Source organism: Ammodytes marinus (genome assembly GCF_949987685.1).
Source record: "Ammodytes marinus genome assembly, chromosome: 11".
NCBI classification, from domain to species: domain Eukaryota; kingdom Metazoa; phylum Chordata; class Actinopteri; order Uranoscopiformes; family Ammodytidae; genus Ammodytes; species Ammodytes marinus.
The window spans coordinates 20972947-20991033 of NC_137215.1; the positions used below are offsets into that span (position 1 = coordinate 20972947).

General features: G+C 43.7%; 2 protein-coding genes across 3 annotated transcripts in view; both read right to left on the reverse strand.

Moving 5' to 3' along the window:
• Positions 1-550: 550 nt before the first annotated feature.
• Positions 551-2944, reverse strand: tomm20a (translocase of outer mitochondrial membrane 20). The gene is made up of 6 exons (XM_080037367.1): positions 2762-2944; positions 2407-2453; positions 2219-2300; positions 1756-1898; positions 1392-1459; positions 551-1100 (listed from the first exon to the last, which is right to left on the reverse strand). Exons 1-5 carry the CDS (start codon positions 2880-2882, stop codon positions 1415-1417), a joined length of 438 nt encoding a protein of 145 aa, XP_079893493.1. The 5' UTR covers positions 2883-2944; the 3' UTR covers positions 551-1100; positions 1392-1414.
• Positions 2945-3415: 471 nt separating this feature from the next.
• arid4b (AT-rich interaction domain 4B) overlaps positions 3416-18087 on the reverse strand; it is a 53631-nt gene continuing 38959 nt past the window's right edge. Inside the window, exons 12-24 of one of the 2 annotated variants that reach the window (XM_080036693.1) lie at positions 17938-18010; positions 17735-17829; positions 17535-17632; positions 17031-17229; positions 16673-16899; positions 13075-13257; positions 11956-12040; positions 11732-11867; positions 9268-10485; positions 7182-7292; positions 6834-7085; positions 6418-6564; positions 3416-5724 (exon numbers count right to left, since the gene is read on the reverse strand). In XM_080036693.1, the coding sequence (XP_079892819.1) occupies positions 5573-5724; positions 6418-6564; positions 6834-7085; positions 7182-7292; positions 9268-10485; positions 11732-11867; positions 11956-12040; positions 13075-13257; positions 16673-16899; positions 17031-17229; positions 17535-17632; positions 17735-17829; positions 17938-18010 (2976 nt within the window). In that variant the 3' untranslated portion in view covers positions 3416-5572. Of the gene's footprint in view, positions 5725-6417; positions 6565-6833; positions 7086-7181; positions 7293-9267; positions 10486-11659; positions 11868-11955; positions 12041-13074; positions 13258-16672; positions 16900-17030; positions 17230-17534; positions 17633-17734; positions 17830-17937; positions 18011-18087 lie in introns of both variants that reach the window. The other variant, XM_080036692.1, reaches the window with a different exon arrangement.

Sequence of the window (18087 nt, forward strand, 5' to 3'; positions counted from 1 at the left end):
ACAGCTGCAGACAAGGATAAAAATAATTACAGCTCTATTTTTCTTCCAAGAGACACACTTTGAACCGACTCCCTTTCCCCCTACGAGCTGCTCCACTTTCGCTCTCCTGCGCACACAGTGAAGCCATTCACAATACTGACAGTGCAGCTCAATGCACTCACACGAGCTCGTGTTTCACCATGGGGGATGGATACTGAAATACTGTTCTCTCAAGATGGCCATTTAACCTTGTGCTGGCAGTGAAGTGTATTTTATTAACCAGGGTGAAAGATCCATTTAAACATCCACGGTCATGTCTTATGTATGACACCTGTATGTTTAAATCATAGCAATGCGACGTCCCATTAACTAGCATCACATTTCAATTTCTTCATGTTCCTGAACATATTTCTAGTACATTTGGTCTTGCATTATTTTATTATTCATGCACTCTACACTTTACATTTGGCAAAATGAAATATTCCCTCCACCCACATCTCAAAAATATAAATGCTTCAAACTTTCCTGTGCATTGCTACTGCCCTCTAGTGGTCAATGAAAGGACAAACTGTTTTTATTTATTTATATATTTATTTAAGGATTCAAAACAAATAAGATCTCCAGGTATGAAAGACTGGAATATAAAATGAACACTTAAAATGACAAACAAAACAAAGAAATCTGAAAACTACAATTTTTCCACAGTGCTCTGCTTATTATAGACACATTTATATGTAACAATTGACATACATTCATTTTTTACGTAGTTCATAACAAAATCAGTGACAAAATGAATTTCTAGGGAAATAAATACAACAACTGAACTGGTGGGAACAAGATTAGAAAGATGGAATGCGTTTTCAACATTTCCCAGAAGCGTAACCTTGAGGAAGTTCTTTAACCTCCGAGTGCCATGAGAATGGAGGGGGCTGCCGTCATCTGGTGTGCAAAGGGCCAGCTCTGTCATAATCAGGCTCACTGCTCATGCACACATACCAAACAGTGCACAGTCACCAGTTGTCTGAAATCCCTTCATGGAATATAGTGATAGAAATCTCACAGGCAATCACACACACTCATTCTATGTCATCTTCTGATAAAGACTGAGCGTTGACGATTTGCTGAAAAACAGAAAAACATTACAGTGAGCACCAATTACAGAACAGCCAAACGTGTGTAAAACTCTCAAAGTGGAAATAAAAATAAAGACTTTGTAGTCATGTTAGCATATCTGTCTTAGAGGTGAAATAACCAAGAGCTACTGACACAAGGCTCTCGGCTTTGGACTCAAAAGTTGATCTTGCACCCTTTCTTGTCCCAGAGACCACAAAATACAACTGGGGGGTTTATTAAGGATGCTCAGCGACAAAGCCGCCACACTGACGTTATTCAAGTGTGGGGAAAAGCCTTACCTGGCAATCACACACACAGACACTCATTCCACGTCATCTTCTGATAAGGACTGAGCGTTGACGATTCGCTGAAAAACAGAAAAAAACATATCTCACAGTGAGCACCAGCTGCAGCTTAAGTTGTGTAAAAGAATATCAAAGAGGAAATTAAAATAATAATGACTTATTTGTCATGTTAGTATATCTGTCTTAGAGGTGAAATAACCAAGAGCTACTGACACAAGTCTCTCGGCTTTGGATTCTAAGTTTGATCTTGCACCCTTTCTTGTCCCAGAGACCACAAAATGCAACCGGGGGGTTTATTAAGGATGCTCAGCGACAACACTGTCACAAAGAAATGTTTCAAGTGGGGAGATATCCTCACCTGGCTGATGCTTGGCAGCTTGGTGAGTAGCATCTGGAAGACCGGGGGCGGCAGTGTCTGCTGGAGCACCTGAAGCAGCTGCTGAGGTTGACCGCACACAGCTATGGCATTGGTCAGGTGGTCAACACCTCTCTCGAATTCACCTGGGCAAGAGAGAGAAAGGGGTTTAGAAAACTATCTCAAACATGACAAAGACATGGATTAATTTGTTTGGAGTTTTCATATTGCAACATTGGGAATAAAGAGCTTGCTAAATGCTACTCATTTCTTTGCTTTAAAAAAAATACTTCTTGAATATTGATTTAAGAAATTATTTTATCAATTCAGGCCTTTCATTAATTAAATGCCTTTTAAAGCTTTTTTGTAGATTTTCTGTAAGTTACTTTAAATAATGAGTCCGGTGCATACGCACGTGTTATAAAGTTGAGTTAAATGTTTCCTATTTTTTTAGTCTATGACTGACCTTGTGCCAGGAGCTCCTCTCCCAGCTGGATTTCTTCCAGGAAGAATTTCTGCACAGCTTCCGCGTCCTTCAGGTCAGGCAGCTTCAAAGTCATCAGACAAAGTGTTACACAAATGCACGTTTAGGCCTCAGCAGGAAAATAAACCATCTGAAAACGGGTTTATCCCGTGTACCCCCATTAGTCTTACCTTGGCCAGCCCAGCCTTCTCACCGGTAGCATTATTATTTCTTCTACCTGCGAGACAAAAGTTGCGTTTAGACTTTTTGCTGCTGCACAAAAGGAGAAACACATGGTTAGCCTCCGCGTGCGTCTCCCACGAGCTATCCCTCCTGTGACGTAGTGAAGTAGGTTAGACCCATATACACTTTATAGCCATATGTTAAACCCTCTTATACAGTATATGGTTACACCATGTTAATGCTCTGTGTTGTGTTCTATTATAACGACTTCTATTATAACGACTTCATGACTTTTGGTCTGTCTAGTGAAGGTGGAAGCTAACGTGCCATAGCTACTTTGACTTCCTAGGCTCAAACACTTACGTTCACGCAGCTTTTCCTTGAAACGTGGGTCGCTCCGTCTTTTTCTGTCGAAGTAAATACAGTATGCTAGGAAGAGGGTCCCGCACAGCCCGGCCACAAACACGCTCGTCCTCCCGCTCATAATTTCTGTCTGAGCTGCTCCTTGCCGCCGCTCGCAGCACACGAACAGCTAGCACGCCGCTAAGGAAGTGCGGACTGCGGAGAGGAAGTACGTAAGCCATGACGCAAGCCGTGAAGTCGAAGGTACAACCCACAACCCTCTAGCTATCATGTTGTTTATAGTAAAATGAATGCTTAGGCGCTTATTTGTGAACAGATACCAGATACGCCCCTAACACAGCATTAGCTAAGAGCCTCAAGTAAACATTTTAACTGGAAAGAAACAAAAAAAGTAATGATAAACAAACCATCTTCACACCTTGTATAATGCACAATGTATGGTAATTAATCTTTAACGTTATCCCTTATATGTCAAAATATTTTCTTGTTTTGTATGTAGAAACCATCTGTAAAATAACAGAGTAAAAGTATAATAAATGAGGCATATTCAATCAAAGTAGAAATACTTTATATTGTACTGGGCTGGGGTAAAAGTTACATTCCACTACTGAAGGCAAGAGACACACTGAGTATTTCACAAACTATGGCATTTATTTCAAACAGAGGCTTCTGCTTTGCTTACATTTTTACAATAAATTACACAATGACCATCATCAGATGAGCCTAATAAATACTATTGAGCATTTTTCAACAAGCTCCCTTACTTTCTCGTAATATATGATCCATGACCATTCTCCATAATACAAGTTCCTATAGCTTTAGCTTCAGGCCATGTACAGATTGGAAAATAGTTCAGCCGCATCCAGAAACCACCATTCTTCCTTTTACAAGCACAAGCTATAAAAGAAGAAACAACAGAATACAAAATAAAGCAAAACATAAAGAAAAGAAATTAAGAGAACTATTGAAACTGATAAAAGAGGCTGAACAAAAACGAGAGAGCTCAGTTAATGTTGTTCTTACAAGAGAACAAGGATGAGGAGATCAGGGGAGGGGAGAACAAACATGCTGTACTCCTCAGTATTTACACTCAAACTACAGTTAAAACCGTAAAACTGTCTGTACAGAAAAGTACATGTTATTTACATTGCAAAATATTAAATAGCTTGACTCAAAACACTTCTCAATATACAAATGTATAACAAAAGCATACAATTACATACAAGTGCCAAACAAAATGTAACTTCAGGTTATCATACAGTAGGGGGTCTGTACAAAGGAAACACTGGAGATGTCTTCATAAAATGTACACACATACGTCACTTTATGATATAAATGCACATTTACAATATCTTTTACCTTTAATCTGGTCATAGTACAGGAAACGGAAACCAAAATATTTTTTTGGTAGGGATGAGTATGAGAGGAAGCTGGCATGTCATTATTGATAGAGAGTGAAATTCGAGATGCCACAAAATAAATTTAAAAAAGTTGTATTTAACGAAGCAACAATATACTTCAAATAACTTCCATGTTGTTTGGAACACTGCAAATGTTTGCATTTGTGTAATCTGTGTGTTCTGCAGTACTGACTGAGTACTTGCTGCAAATACCTATACTATATTACTGCCTTCACATTAGCTTTATCCAGCTGCAAATCTTCAGTGAAGACGACAGGACTTGGGGGCGGGGGGTGAATCGATGATGAAAACATAATAAAAAAAGCAGATGGGCTTCTTTTTTTTAAAAGGCTGATGAACTGAAGAAATGTGACCACCTCCATCATTGCACATTTTATACTGTCACACTCGAAAGGTATACCCAAGCTGGATGAGTATTCAGTAGTAGATTACAGGTGATCGAGTAGAAGAGTTTTTGCTTTTACCATTCAAACATTACCATACGCTGATAAAAACCATCATGACCTGTCAGACTCAGCCCCACACGGCTTGCTCATTCAAACAGCATACTTCAATCTTTTGTAAGGAACACATTTTTCCAGTCCTCTGATTTGAGAAGAGGATCAGGAGAAAAATAAAATAAAAGTTCTGTCCTTTCTCAGAGTGCCCCATGGAAAAGAACAAAAAGGCACTACATTATCATATTCATCCACTGAAGCCGTCAGTGGATCTATGATGGTCGGAAACTCTTAACCCGTCGACACCTCTATGACCGGATGCAAGCTTGTGCAGGACAATGTGCCCGTACGGGAGCAGAGCGGCGTCAACCACTTGAGGTTTAACCACATGACCTTTTTTTCTCCTTTTTTTAAATGAGGATGGACAGAGAAACGTGGCAAAGTTACATTTCCTACGCCCTTAACGCCAATGTGGCAGTGTACCTCTGAATCCCCCGTAATAACACGGCCAGCACAAGCGACACCGTGTTGATGTACTGGGACAGAGCACAGAGGGATCTTCACTGGAAATCATCCTCTTGCCGATACAACTTTATCAAATAGAGACAATTATTGCTTGCAAAAACAATTCTTAAAAATGTTCAATTAAGAAGAGCGTGAAAGACAATTTTGTTACATATTTTGATTTGACAAATTTCACCCCCCTACACAATCTTCATAAAAGTGCACTTTAGTGCCATTAGCTTGCCAATGAAACAGTTGTCAATAGAAAATAGTGCTTGTTTCTTTTGTTTTGTATTTTTCAAATCTGTTTGTCTCTGGTCTGGTTTTTGTGCCCCAGTAGTTACAGTATGTAGGTTGACTCGTCCGTCCTGTTGGAAAGGGAATGGGGGGCGGTGACCCCAGGGTGCTGGTTAAGTGCTAAGTGCGGTGGCTTATGCTGGTTGGTCCTGTCACCTGCACTCCACTGAGACCCCAGAGTTCTGAGAGGAGGAGGAGGAGGAGGAGACCGGTGGGTCGGCCAGTGTCAGCATGACGGCCGCAGTCAGCGAGCTGGAGGACGGGGAGGAGGACGAGGAGGAGGAAGAGGAAGCAGCCACTGTGCCTAAGGGACAGAGACGGGATTCGGTTATGGTCGGTTTGAAGCAACACACAGTCGATCCCCTGGGGGGCTTCTATGCATGTTACATTTTAGACTAATTATAAAGTGATAGCTTAGTGGAGATTCACGCATCACTGAAATACAAATGGATTGCTGTACACAAACGTCATTGAATATTAAATTCACTTCAACACATCTGACCCAAAACTAGATTAACTGGGAAGATGTAATATGAGTTTAAAAAAATAACCCAACATACGTACCTCAAAAACAATATCAGACTAAGTTATCATACTGTCGCTTACGTTAGCATAATCAGATATTTCCATCTCATTCTGAACTGCATGATTACTAATTCTGAAGACACTTAATTCACCATTTGTTCATTCAGAAATACAACAAAGTGATTTCTAAGAGAATATGGGCCAGCACCCACTATATGTTATGATGAAGCAACTTCCTGTTTAGATTGTTCAGTGCTTATAATTGGTCGGCACTACAAATATTTCCTCGCAACCAATTGATCCATTGCTAAAGGGATTTACTTGCTTTTAATGGTGCGGTTGGAAATTAACTTAATTACTTAAATCTTAGGAGGGAATTTACACACACACTTCAGAATGGATAAAAAGGCAGCTGGTGCTTCTTAATCCAGGGGATCAGTTGTGTCCGGGTCACAAAGAGCGGACTACTCACTTTCACGTTCCTTCTTCTTCATGCGTTTTCGTCGTCTGTCGATGGAGGCCACCTCAGACTTGAGCGAGAGGTAGTGGTTCCTGATGTCCTGCAGCTTCTCCTGAAGAAACGAAATCCTTTCCAGGCTGCTCATCTTTTCCAGGTCAGCTGATTGGAAAGTGAATAACGTAGGATTTCAGGATTTGAGGGTGAACACTGAACAGCGCACAGGCACAGGAGCAGGAGCACTTTGTTACAATAAAACATATACTGTATAAAACTCAACTTTACTAAATTAAATGCAAAATTGTTGCAAAATTAAAGAATTAGTTCTCCCAAATCACAAAGAAACAAGAGAGTAGCTTAAGCTTTTTTTAAATAAACTAAAAAAGAAAGAAATAGGCTACATAACAAAAAGTTCAATGTGTGACACTTACACATCTGGAAGCTCCACTTGTATACACGGGGCGATCTGCCATGGTGGTCGCGGTGCTGGGTGTGGTCGGAGTCACCCTGCTTTTGGTACTTATGGCTTGAGGGTGGAGAACGTCCGTGACACTTGGGCGAAGTGGCAGCCTTCACTTCTGATGTGCTGTTCTTGGAGGCAGTTGATTTGGCAGGGCCCTCAACAACAGACTGGTCTTCACTGTCACTGCTGTTGGCTGGAGGAGCGAAGATGGCGGAGTAACCTGTGATTCAAAGGCAGGAAACAAGTAAGTATGCAATAGAAATTCTAGGGCAGATAAATGTTATATTGGCGAGCAGTCAGCCCTTCAGCTACTTACCTGTTTTCCTATTCTTTTTGGGAGGCACGACAAGGCTCTTGCGGTTTGGCTTTTGTTTCTTAGGGGTTCCACCTGTCTGTGATTCTTTCTGCCGCTTCTGACTTGCAGATGCTGCAAGAGAAAAAGCAAGACGATGTTGACAGACTGTTACACTTGTATTTCTTTAATTAAGAAATACAAAAAAAGGAATACAAAAGTTATGCCCATTTTCCACTGAGCAGCACAGTTCGGTTCGGCAGGGCACGGTTACCCTAGATCTGGCTTGCGTTTCCACTGCCAACAGTACCCTTACTTGGTAGGAAGGGTTCATACTGGACAGCGATAGCCGCGCTCAGAGTATATGTGTCAGAGCCGGTGAACGGCACTGGTTGCGGCAGCTATGTAACTGTTGTGACATCATGGCAGCGAGACACAGTATAGCATGCATATTAACTCAATGAAGAGGAAATAATGGCACATAATAAATAAAAAGCTGCCAGACGATTTTTTCGCATAACACACAGGGTTTTTCCTGGCTGAGAATGGGCCTTTGGGGGGTCAGTACGCGACCAAATTTTTTTGGAGTCACGACTATGTGCCACAGTAAAGGCAAACGGTTTATGTATTTTAAGAAGGTGTGGGGTTGGGAGAGGGGAGTTTCTGTCCAGCTCAAGAGCATTTCAGTCAGCCTGTCAATCACTGCGTAACCATGGAGCTCACTGACGCTTATGAAATCACAATAAACAACCTGTAGATATGAAGTCAAAATACTAATAATGACTAGGTCTACCTATTTAATACTTTAATTGTTTCTAATTGATCTAAACCATGGAATTTGCAAGAAGAAAGAAACAATCATAATCATGATTATTTTGAGTAATCACATTGTGTTATCACGATCATTAAAGACAGTTAATCATTGATTTAAGAACATTAAGGTCAAGGTTTCTTTCTGATAACACCATGACTTTGGACTTTAAACAAAGGCCTAGTTGAACTGAAAACAGGGAGAATAGAAATAGGCTAAATAAGTGAAACATATTTTTAATAATTGAATAAAATAAATATGTCAAAATAAAAATAACCCGTTGTAAATGGTGTTGATAGGGCACGTCTTTAGATAGCATTAAATGTAAGGGCATGATTTATTTATGTCAAGGCAGTTGCATTGTAGTGTTGACAGTTGTGGTGGCAGGAGTCAAGGAGCATTACACTTCCTGTGTTTTTTTATTCAGTGATTGCTTGGTCATAGACCACTATGATTCGACTTAAAGTGAATAAACAAATTGGTCGAGAAGTTTAGAGGTCCAGATCAGGTCGTATACCTTTTTTTCTCTCTCTCTCTCGCGGTCGCGTATGTCACGTTACTCGTGTGTCCGCGCGTGACACATCTTGCACATTATTTTAGTTTGTTGTGAGTCTGAAGTGTTTTCAGACAACACAATTAGTTTTACCTTTATTCTCGTCATCTAGAAGTTTTTCAAAACACCCGGCAATGCGCAACATCTCCCTCCTCTCTGGACCAGTCGATAGCTAAATTATCAGGTGAGGGAGGGGCCGAGCGAGCGCACCGCTCGGCTGAAAGGGTTCGCTGCATTTAACAGCCTGCATGCCCCGGCGTGCGGAACAATGATAGTTTAATAACAAATATTTTGTTTTCATGATTGAGGGAAGCCGTAATAGTAATCGAAAATGAAATTCAAGTTATTGCCCAACCCCTCAAGAAGGATGACTTAAATTGGGCTGAATTTGGAGAGGTTTTAAATAGCTATATTTATTCTCAATCTTTATCATTTTGGCGCTCCTGATTTTCCTTTGGCGCTGGATAAATCCGCTTTGGCGGGCGCCAAAATGTTCTCTATGCAGGAAAAACCCTGAACACAAGACTCTTTACTCAGAGGTGACTACACACAATCTCTCGCAAGGAAATGACGATTCTGTGGAGCAATCCCTTTTGGAACGGCTTGGAACCCCAAATAAAGGGTGTCAAAAATAGGTGCGGCACGGTTGGCTTCCCAACTTTTGACATCGGAAATGCAAATAAATGCGTGCCAATCCGCACCAAATTGGTCAGTGGAAACTAGGCTTTAGAGTAGATTGGCTGTACCTTTGGACTTCTGCTCACTCTCCTGTTGACTGCTGCTGCTCAGCTCTAGGCTGCAGCTGCTGCTGCTGTTGCAGGAGAGGCTGACATGAAACCCTTTGGAGGGGGAACCTGCCCCCTCGTCCGGAGGGAGCTCCTGCAGCTCCCCACCCAAACTCTCCACTTCCACCGTGCTGCTGTCCGTCTCGCTGCGTCCGCCTGCCACCTCCTCCTGTATGGGTCCCTGGGGCAGAGCGTCACACACCGGCTCTGAATGCAAGGCCGGGGGTATAGACGGTGGAGGGGAGGAAGGCTGGACCTGAACAGAGTCTTCCACAGCACTGCCTCCTCCCGAGGGGGACTCAGGCGTCGTTGGTGGTGTGTTGAGTACAGAGTTACTGCCGCTGCTGGGAAACTCCTGCAGTTTGTCGTTGTCCATCTGCTCCTCTGAGACCTCGTCTTCAGGTTCGGCATCCTGTTCCACACTGGGCTCTTCCAGACACAAGGGCACGGGAGGAGGAGGAGAATTGGCGGCCTCCGTGTCCGAGTCAGAGAACAACTCTTTGAGAGTCTTCTTCGGCCACTGGGCCTGGATGCTGGACCACACGTCCTTTTGGCCTTTGGAGCGGACAGCTGGCCTCTCCTCAGGAGTCCCAGGCATTTTGGCCCTCTTTTCAGGAATCTCCCAGAACCCAGCTTGTCTGACAGTTTTGGTCTTCTCCTTCATCCCGTTGTACTTCTTGGAAGGGGAAGCTTTGTTTTTTGTCCGGCTTCTCTCGCTCTCCTCGGCCTGCGACTCGGCGAGTGCTGCGCCTTCATCATCTGAACTGCTGCTCTCCTGCCCCGCACCGGGCCCTCTCTCCTCCAGCTTCCTGGGAGAGCCTCCGGGCAGCCAGTCAGCGCTCCTGGTGTTCCTGGTCTTGGCTTTGGACTGGCCTTTTAGGGGCCTCTCTACCGCACTGTCGGATTTCCTCTTCCTGGTGCTCACCTCTACTTCTAACTCCGGTTGACCTCTGCGCTTCCCGACCTCGGCGCCTTCTGCACTGACTAGATCCTGATTCTTTCCAGAGACCAGAGAAGGTTTGTATCCTTCAGGAGGGTTGCCACCTTCCCAGCGTTCCAATGTTTGCGGGGTCTCCGGCTGGGCCTTCCTGGGGCTGCCTCTGAGACCTGGGCGATCCTCTTCCTCATGCACTCCCTCTTCATCCTCGTGCTCGCTTTCGTCCGTGGAAATCTCAGACGCTGAGGCAAAGAATACAGAGCTTTCGTTAGTTTCGGCAGAATATTCACAGGCATAAACACACCACTTCAGAGACATACAGTCCTGGGGCCTATTTCAGGAAGCAGGGTTAACAAACTCTGAGTTCAACCCTGCACTCTGAGTTGCCCAACTCAGAGATATGCAACTCTGGGTTATCGGTTTCAGAACAGCCAGTGCAAGCACAGAGAGCGACAGATGGGTGAATGTTTATGCGCCTACAATGGCGGAGCAGGTAAAAATCCTTCCCAATGTCTGTTTTGATGGTTTTTATCATGTTTTATTACACTTACGGATCTGAGATGATGCTAGATAACTTGCTGCTTGAAGACTGCAGTGCATTAATGTGGTGACGTAGGGACTGCTAACTGCAGTAACTGACAGGAAGTAAGCTAAAAGTACTAATTAATTTGAATGCAGAGCATGTTCACAGTGTGTTTGGTGGCCGCCTATATCAACAACACGAGGGCTGAGAATACTGATCAGATAAATGATTGAACAAACGTAAAACCATCAGGAAATGATAATAACATCCCGATGGAGATTTTCTATGTAGTGAGTTTGCTTCAAACTGTACAGGGACGCGCTGTGACACGCTTTCTTCAGTCGGAGCAGCAACGTAAAGTGACAACAAACTCAGAGTCGGTTCCCTCAAACCTTCCATCGAGCGGGTTAGCCTCTCGGCGTATGTTGCCACGGTAACGGACTCGGAGTTGTGCTCAACCTGCTTCCTGAAACGGAAAACCCAGGGTTTCCACTAACTCTGAGTTGCCTCCAAACCCGCTTCCTGAAATAGGCCCCTGATCTGCTATAAGGGTAGTCAGTGATTCTGGGGACCGCTTGTTGTCAAAATAAATTTTCTCAAAATTAGTGAATAACTCCTGAGGATTTGCTACCTGTCCATACTGTGTGTGCGCTGAAAAAAAAAGAAAAGAAAAAAGGGGGGCCACTGTAGCTAGCAACATGCCCGTTTACACAGCCTAGGCTGTGTATCAACACTGGATTTATTTTAAACACACACAGTATGGACAGGTAGCAGATTGTGAGGAGATATTCACTGATGTCGACTAAAAGTTATTTTGACAACAAGCATTCCCCAGAATCGCTAACTCCACCTTTAAGTGTGCATGAGGACTACAGGCTAATGAGTGTTGCTACCTTGCAGGCCATTGAGGATAGAAGTAATTTCTATAGACTTGACTGGAGACTGCTGAGTCCCTTGTTCCTCACCCTCGTCCATCTTGGAAAAGACATCCTGACTCAGGCCGCATTTGGAGCGCGGGATGCGGTTACCGTTGGGCGAAGGGCCGAGGGCTTCTCTGTCATTGAGCCTCTCCAACCTGTCTCGCTCCCTCTCAGCTTTGTTCTGTCGGAATAAAAACACAGTCAGTCATTCACGGCGTGACACCAAACCAGGTTAAAGTTGAAACGTTTAACACTCTCCAAAGTCGTACCTTTATTTTTTTGCGGTGCTTTATTTTTTGTACATTCTTATTGGCGGGGCGCACAATCTTGTCTGCTTTGACCCATTCGTCATATCTAAAAAGAAAAAAAAATCAAGTACAAAGACAAGAGACAATTTCATCATTGGGATCTTTGAAAGGAGCAAAGAAATATCCTCTCACACCACCCACCACACAGACACCTCTACTGTCTGACCCCCAAACAAGTTGCTGGGACACAATAAGCCTCAACAGCACAAAAGGAAGAATTCCAAATGGTGTTATGTAGAAAAAGACAAACCTTTTACAATGAAGAAAGAAAGAATATTAACACCGACCACCACACAAATCATATTCAACAAAGTTCCAGTACCAAGGGTGCTACTTGGGTTCGAATGAGGAAAGATGGAAGAAAAGTTTCACAACATCGCACACGACAAGACACAATGCAGAGAACATCCCACTGTCTGTTATAGAGTGCTGGAGGACCACACAACAACATTGAGACAATGAAATGCTGATTGCACTAGTTTAACCTCGGTGTCATGGTACCCTAACACTCTACTTAACGCGTTAACCCTGACCCGCTGGGGAGGGAGGGGGAGAGGGTTGAGAGGTAGAGGTGAGTGTAGAAGCACTTTGGTTGGCCTTTTTCAGAGATCCAAAAGGGTAAGCTCGCAGTAAAACATTTTTTTTTTTCAAAAATCATATTGTAGGATCTAAAAAATCAAAAAAACACTGGCGGGCTGCTTTCCAAGAGTGAAATTTGTTCAAATTCAGTCTGTCTGTAGATTTGAGAGACAGACAGCTGGGGGGGACAGACAGACAGGGGATTCAGTCAAAAGTGAGTGAGGGGAAGCTGAGGAATGATCCACATCAAGCCCCCGATACTCAATTCTGTTTCGGCCACTAGATGGCCCAGTGTTCTCCATAATCAGAGTACTGACCATGGGAGTGAATCAGGTGAAGCAGAATTGTGAGAAAGGGCTGTATCTGTAACTGGCTTTCCGGGGATACCCATGTAGTTGTGATCCCCTTGAGCTGAATTGATTACGAGATGTATTTTTTTGATTATTGTTTTTGTTGGGTGAATATAGACGTTAGGTGATTCCTCCCCAGGTCCTGTCTTACCTGATGTTCCAGCCACAGTAGTGCACCAGGTAGAGCACCTCTCCCCCCTCCACGTCTGCCTCTTTCACAGTGGCCTCGTACGTCTTCAGATTGCGGGCTCGCCCATACCTCACCTGCACCTTCATCCCCGGGGGGTAACACTCAAACTCCTCCCCTTCCTCCCCCTCCTGACTGCTGTCATCCCTGCAAGAAAAACAGTTCAGCACTTCCTGGCCCTAGGCTGCCCCATTGAACACACCACACACAACCCCCAAACCACACCCACAGCCACCCCAACCCAACCAAATCACTTGACTCACTGCTGCTAGGAAGCCTGTTTTTCTAATGTATTTGCTGCACCCTCGCCTACCCTGTCCCATTACAACACTAGGCCCTTTCCTATAAAGAAACATAAACTGCCCATTGTTGTCCTGCCTTGGCTCTAGACCAGTCTAACCTACAACAAACTGCAGTATAAACAACTGAATCATTTACAGTCAAGCCAGTCAAAGAGCAGTACATGGAGTGTTTCAGTAAATAAAACATAAATCTTTCATGGCAAAAATCAATCATCTTGCATGGGGAAATAACACTACAGTTAGACTTTCTAACCCCTATATCCACACCCACACACACACACACCAACATACTTGGGAATTCTCATTCACACAAACGCACTGTAAGAAACAAAGCAGCCACAAGGAGGAGCTAGTGGGAGACAGTCAGGAGATGTCGAAGCTGGAGGGTTTACGGTATAGGTTGCAGGAGTGCCAGTAAGTGGTTTTAGGCGCAGGGGCAGGTTAGCACGGCAAAAGCACAACTTTGGCAGGCAGCGCAGCAACTGAAAGCGAGACTACAGCGTTGGAAGGAAGGAAGCGCGGGGCCACCAAATCCAATTTGGTCCGCTGCCACGGAGAACAGCTACAACACAGTGCCCCATACAATCCTTTCTCATACCTAACCGCTCCGAGCCTGTGCTTTTTGCTGACAGCTCATTTTCAAAGCAACACAGAGGAGAAGATGCACTCTCTTTGTGCAGCTGTACAAGAGTGACAACTGGATAAGTAGTAACCGCCCTAAGACTGGGGACACGCTAGACTCAAATGCCAACTGATTTGAAAAATAAATAAAAAACACACACACATATACTCAATTTCATAGACCTTCTGCCACCCCTCGGAGATAAATATGGCCTTGAGACACAAACAAGCAAAGTGAGGGCCTCACACACTGAGATATGCCATGTTTAGAGCTGCAACAATTGGATGAATAATCAGTGAATCAGGTGAACAGAAAATCATGTTATTTTAGTTATTGCTTTATCTTCTAAGTCATTTTTTCAGGTTCTCAAATGTGAAAATGAGTTGTTTAGTTTTTAATTTATGGTATATTGGACTGTTGCTTGGGGAAAAAAATCATGTCACCTAGGGCTCTATGATTCACTGTTTCTTTATCTTTAATAGATGAATCCATTAAAATAAAAAAATAACCAGCAGATTTATCAGCCCTAAACAACTGTTCCAAAAGCATCACCTACGTCAGGACCCCAAACCGTTAAAATGTACATCATGATGCTCTGTAAAAGCCACAGACAAAGGCTGGTGAGTCAGTCCGAGTGGGCTGTACACTTTCAAATAGAGCAGTTGAGTAAGCTTCTTAAGGGGGGAAAAATGTAGAAAGGTAAATAGCACTTAGGCGGTCAGAGTACTTCAGGAGTTTCCCGCTATATCATTATTTGCTCTCATGAATATTAATTTAAAACATAATTTTCCCTGTTTGAGCTCCCTGTAAACTCTCATTGGCTACACACAGCTCCTTTGCCTGCGGAATGAAACTGCGATCCACACACACTCTGCTGCAGGTCTCTCATCCAGATAACAGGTTGTAAAGATTGAACAGGGTTTCGATATCAGGAAAGCTCTGATCAGAACAGCCTGCGGGATGTCTGCTGAGTGAATCTGTGAAGTCTCATCCTGACAAAGCCAAAAGGATCAGAGAACATCCCCCCGCCACCCACCCCCAATCGTCAGACAGGCCATAGATGATCATACTGTAGTGTGCCCAAGGCTGCAAGTAATAAAAAAAATTAAAGAACTACAGAGGACGGACCAGAGCATCAGAAATTCGGGGGATTTTGCAAATTCTACACCCAGACACAAAAAACTGCAGACCACTAAGCATTTGGACTGGTGGAATTTCTAGCCTTTCCACAGCAGACCCAAACAACACACAAGGGTCAAACTGGAGGCTGAACAAACGCAAGTCTCAACAAAGTGTTCTGTCTGGACAGGAAACAACAGGGGGAAAGGCATCCACCACTACCAGACCAAAACCAACTGCCACCGGACAAACGCTTCTTAACACTGAAAAGTGATTTCATCCTCTGCAAAAGGTTACTGCCTCTGAAGCGCTATGTTGCGTCTAGTGTGCTAATGCATCAGTGACAACACTCACACACATGGAACATGTAATAAAGCTGAACATCAAAAAGCCAAAAATATGAGAAAAATGACACAGAGAGAGTGACAGAGACAGAGAGAGAGAGAGAGAGAGACCGATCAGGAGAAGTGTGTGTGTGTGTGTGGGGGGAGGGGCATATATATAGTCTACGATGTTATCTTAATTGTTGTTTTAACAATGTGTGAAATGACAATATCGACTACAGTATGTCACTCGTTTTTCAAAAAACGATCAAAACACGTCTATGATTGGCAATAGTTTTTCTCTAGCAGTGAGAGAAACCGAGAGCTTTATCTTTGAGTGCAGCTGACTGAACCGGCTATAAATATAAATAAATATTGTTACTTATCACAATGAATGTGTTGCGTGTTTTGACTTCATAGTTTAAGTTTGAATAAGTTGTTTTTATTAATATTATCATTAACATCTACTAAACTATTAACAATACAACACAAGGCTTTTACAACTAGTAAGTTCCTTTTTTTTACACAGTTTTGAGGGATGCAATAAAATAGTCAATTATTGTTATCGGCAAAATCTCCCAAAATATCTAGATATTATTTTTTGCCAAATCGCACACCCCCAGTGGAGGGGGAGCACAGCCATGTTGTGTGCACTGAGTGAGTGAGGCTGGCCCCTCGGTCAAACAATCCCAGAGAGAGAGAGAAAGAGAGAGAGAGAGAGAGAGAGAGAGAGAGCACAGCATGACATGCCAGGTGAAAGGTAACAGTCAGGCTTTGGTGCTCTAAGATGTCTCTGCCAGCTGATGCAGACTAAGCCACGAGAAATAATAATAGCACAGAGGGCAGTGGGTAAGAGCTTAGTTAGGAGAGAGAGAGAGAGGGGGGAGAACCTTCCTCTCTCTGGTTAGCAGGTAGAGGTGGATTGTGGGTAGACTGGGAATTAGTGACATTAAGGTCAGAACGGTCCTCGTCTACTACTGGTCTTTTAGGTATTTTTTACCACCACCAAGGAAAGCGAATGCCTCAGGTCCTTTTATTAAATGTTTTTGTCTGAAGGAACCGTTAAAAGTTCTTAGGTACTGAAAGCCAGATTGAATATTGACAGTGCAAATGACCCTGCATTGAGCTTGTGTTTGTGCCATGAGGATATTTTGGAGCGCCCTGGTGGAGGGGGAGCATCCTTTCAGACCACCTACCCAGAGTTGTCCTTGCTCTCTAGCTCTTCATCGCGCTCCTGCTTCACGCTCTCCGCTCCGAGGCGAGACGTGGACGAGCCCTCGTCTGCGTCTCCGTTGAGGGGGCTGTCTTCTTCTTCCTCCTCCTCCTCATCTTCATCATCTTCCTCATCGTTTCCGCAGTCCTTTGCTTCCGTTATCAATGGTTCTGGCTCCATTTTGTTTCGGGTCAAATCGGGTTTCTCGTCCTGCGAGAGAAAGTTGCTGTTATTATAACAAAACACAGGAGGTCTGGAGATATTCATCCAAATACTCCAAATTGTCACAGAAGAAAAAAAAGGAGAACAATTTGGATGAAGCAGCATTAAGGAGAATGCACCTTGCAGACTAGCGACTGTGCACTACAAGCTTCTCCATCCGCTTGGCCTTTCTGCTCTTCAGGGCTAGAGGAAGTGGCAGCGCTTTCTCCCGTCTCCCCCTCGGACTTGGTCTCCCCCTTGGGAGCCTGTTTCAAAGGGAGGTCCATCCTGAAGGTGATGGCAGTGGAGGTGCAGTATTCCTCAAATCCATTCAAGTACCTGGATGATAAAGCATTGTCAATATACCCAGAAAAACAAGTCAGATTCTGCTGTTCCTCTCATAGATGCAATCATCCTCATCACACCTGGCACCGCTAAAAGCTTATTATGCAAAGACAGAGGCTTAATTTATTCTTGAGGGGTTTTGCTTGAAAAATGGAGGCTCCACATATAACAAAAGACATCCAGACACAAAAAGGAGACTACTATTTACATATCTGTCTAGGTGAAAAACTACAGAAACAAACCTATATCAGCCCGACAAGAGTTAAAAGCTATGGAGGAGCGGTGTGTATTATACGTACTTGCGGTAAGCACATTTGACATTGTAGCCAGCGGCTGAGTTGAGCACAGGGATTCCCAGATCCTGATAGACCTGCTTCCACACGGAGCCACTTTCAATCTGCTCAAATGTAAAGACAGACACAGAGTCAGTCAGTCGACATCAAACAAGAACAGGTGTGACCAAAACAAAAATCTAACTATACTAAGTGCTGTCACTCACTTTGTCAAATCCTCCCAGTTTGTGCACCAGCCTGTAGAGCTTGAACAGGTTCAGGTTCCTGTAGCCCAGGACAGGCCGTTTGTTGATGGGCGTTCCTGGGGAGAGGAAACAGAAAACGTATAATGAACCTAAGGCCAAAAATCGCTGCATTTAAGTGAAATGTTTGTTTTGGGAGAACGTCTGTAAACATCATCTAGGCTCACCTCTGTCTTCCATGAACTTGTACAGCTGCTGCATAAAGTTCTCCCGCTCCTCTGGGAAGGGCTCCACTTCCTCCTAAAGACCATAAACAAGACAGTTTGAGCATTTTTTTTTAACTTGGGAGGTACTGGAGGATGAGATAGCATGTGAGA

What these genes read in the sequence shown, in the direction of transcription:
- tomm20a (XM_080037367.1), bottom strand. Translation starts at nt 2,882, where the DNA reads ATGAGCGGGAGGACGAGCGTGTTTGTGGCCGGGCTGTGCGGGACCCTC. An exon ending in CAAGGAAAAGCTGCGTGAAC is followed by an intron (nt 2,454 to 2,761) that starts GTAAGTGTTTGA and finishes TTTGTCTCGCAG; the next exon opens with GTAGAAGAAATAATAATGCT. An exon ending in AGAGGAGCTCCTGGCACAAG is followed by an intron (nt 1,899 to 2,218) that starts GTCAGTCATAGA and finishes TCTCTTGCCCAG; the next exon opens with GTGAATTCGAGAGAGGTGTT.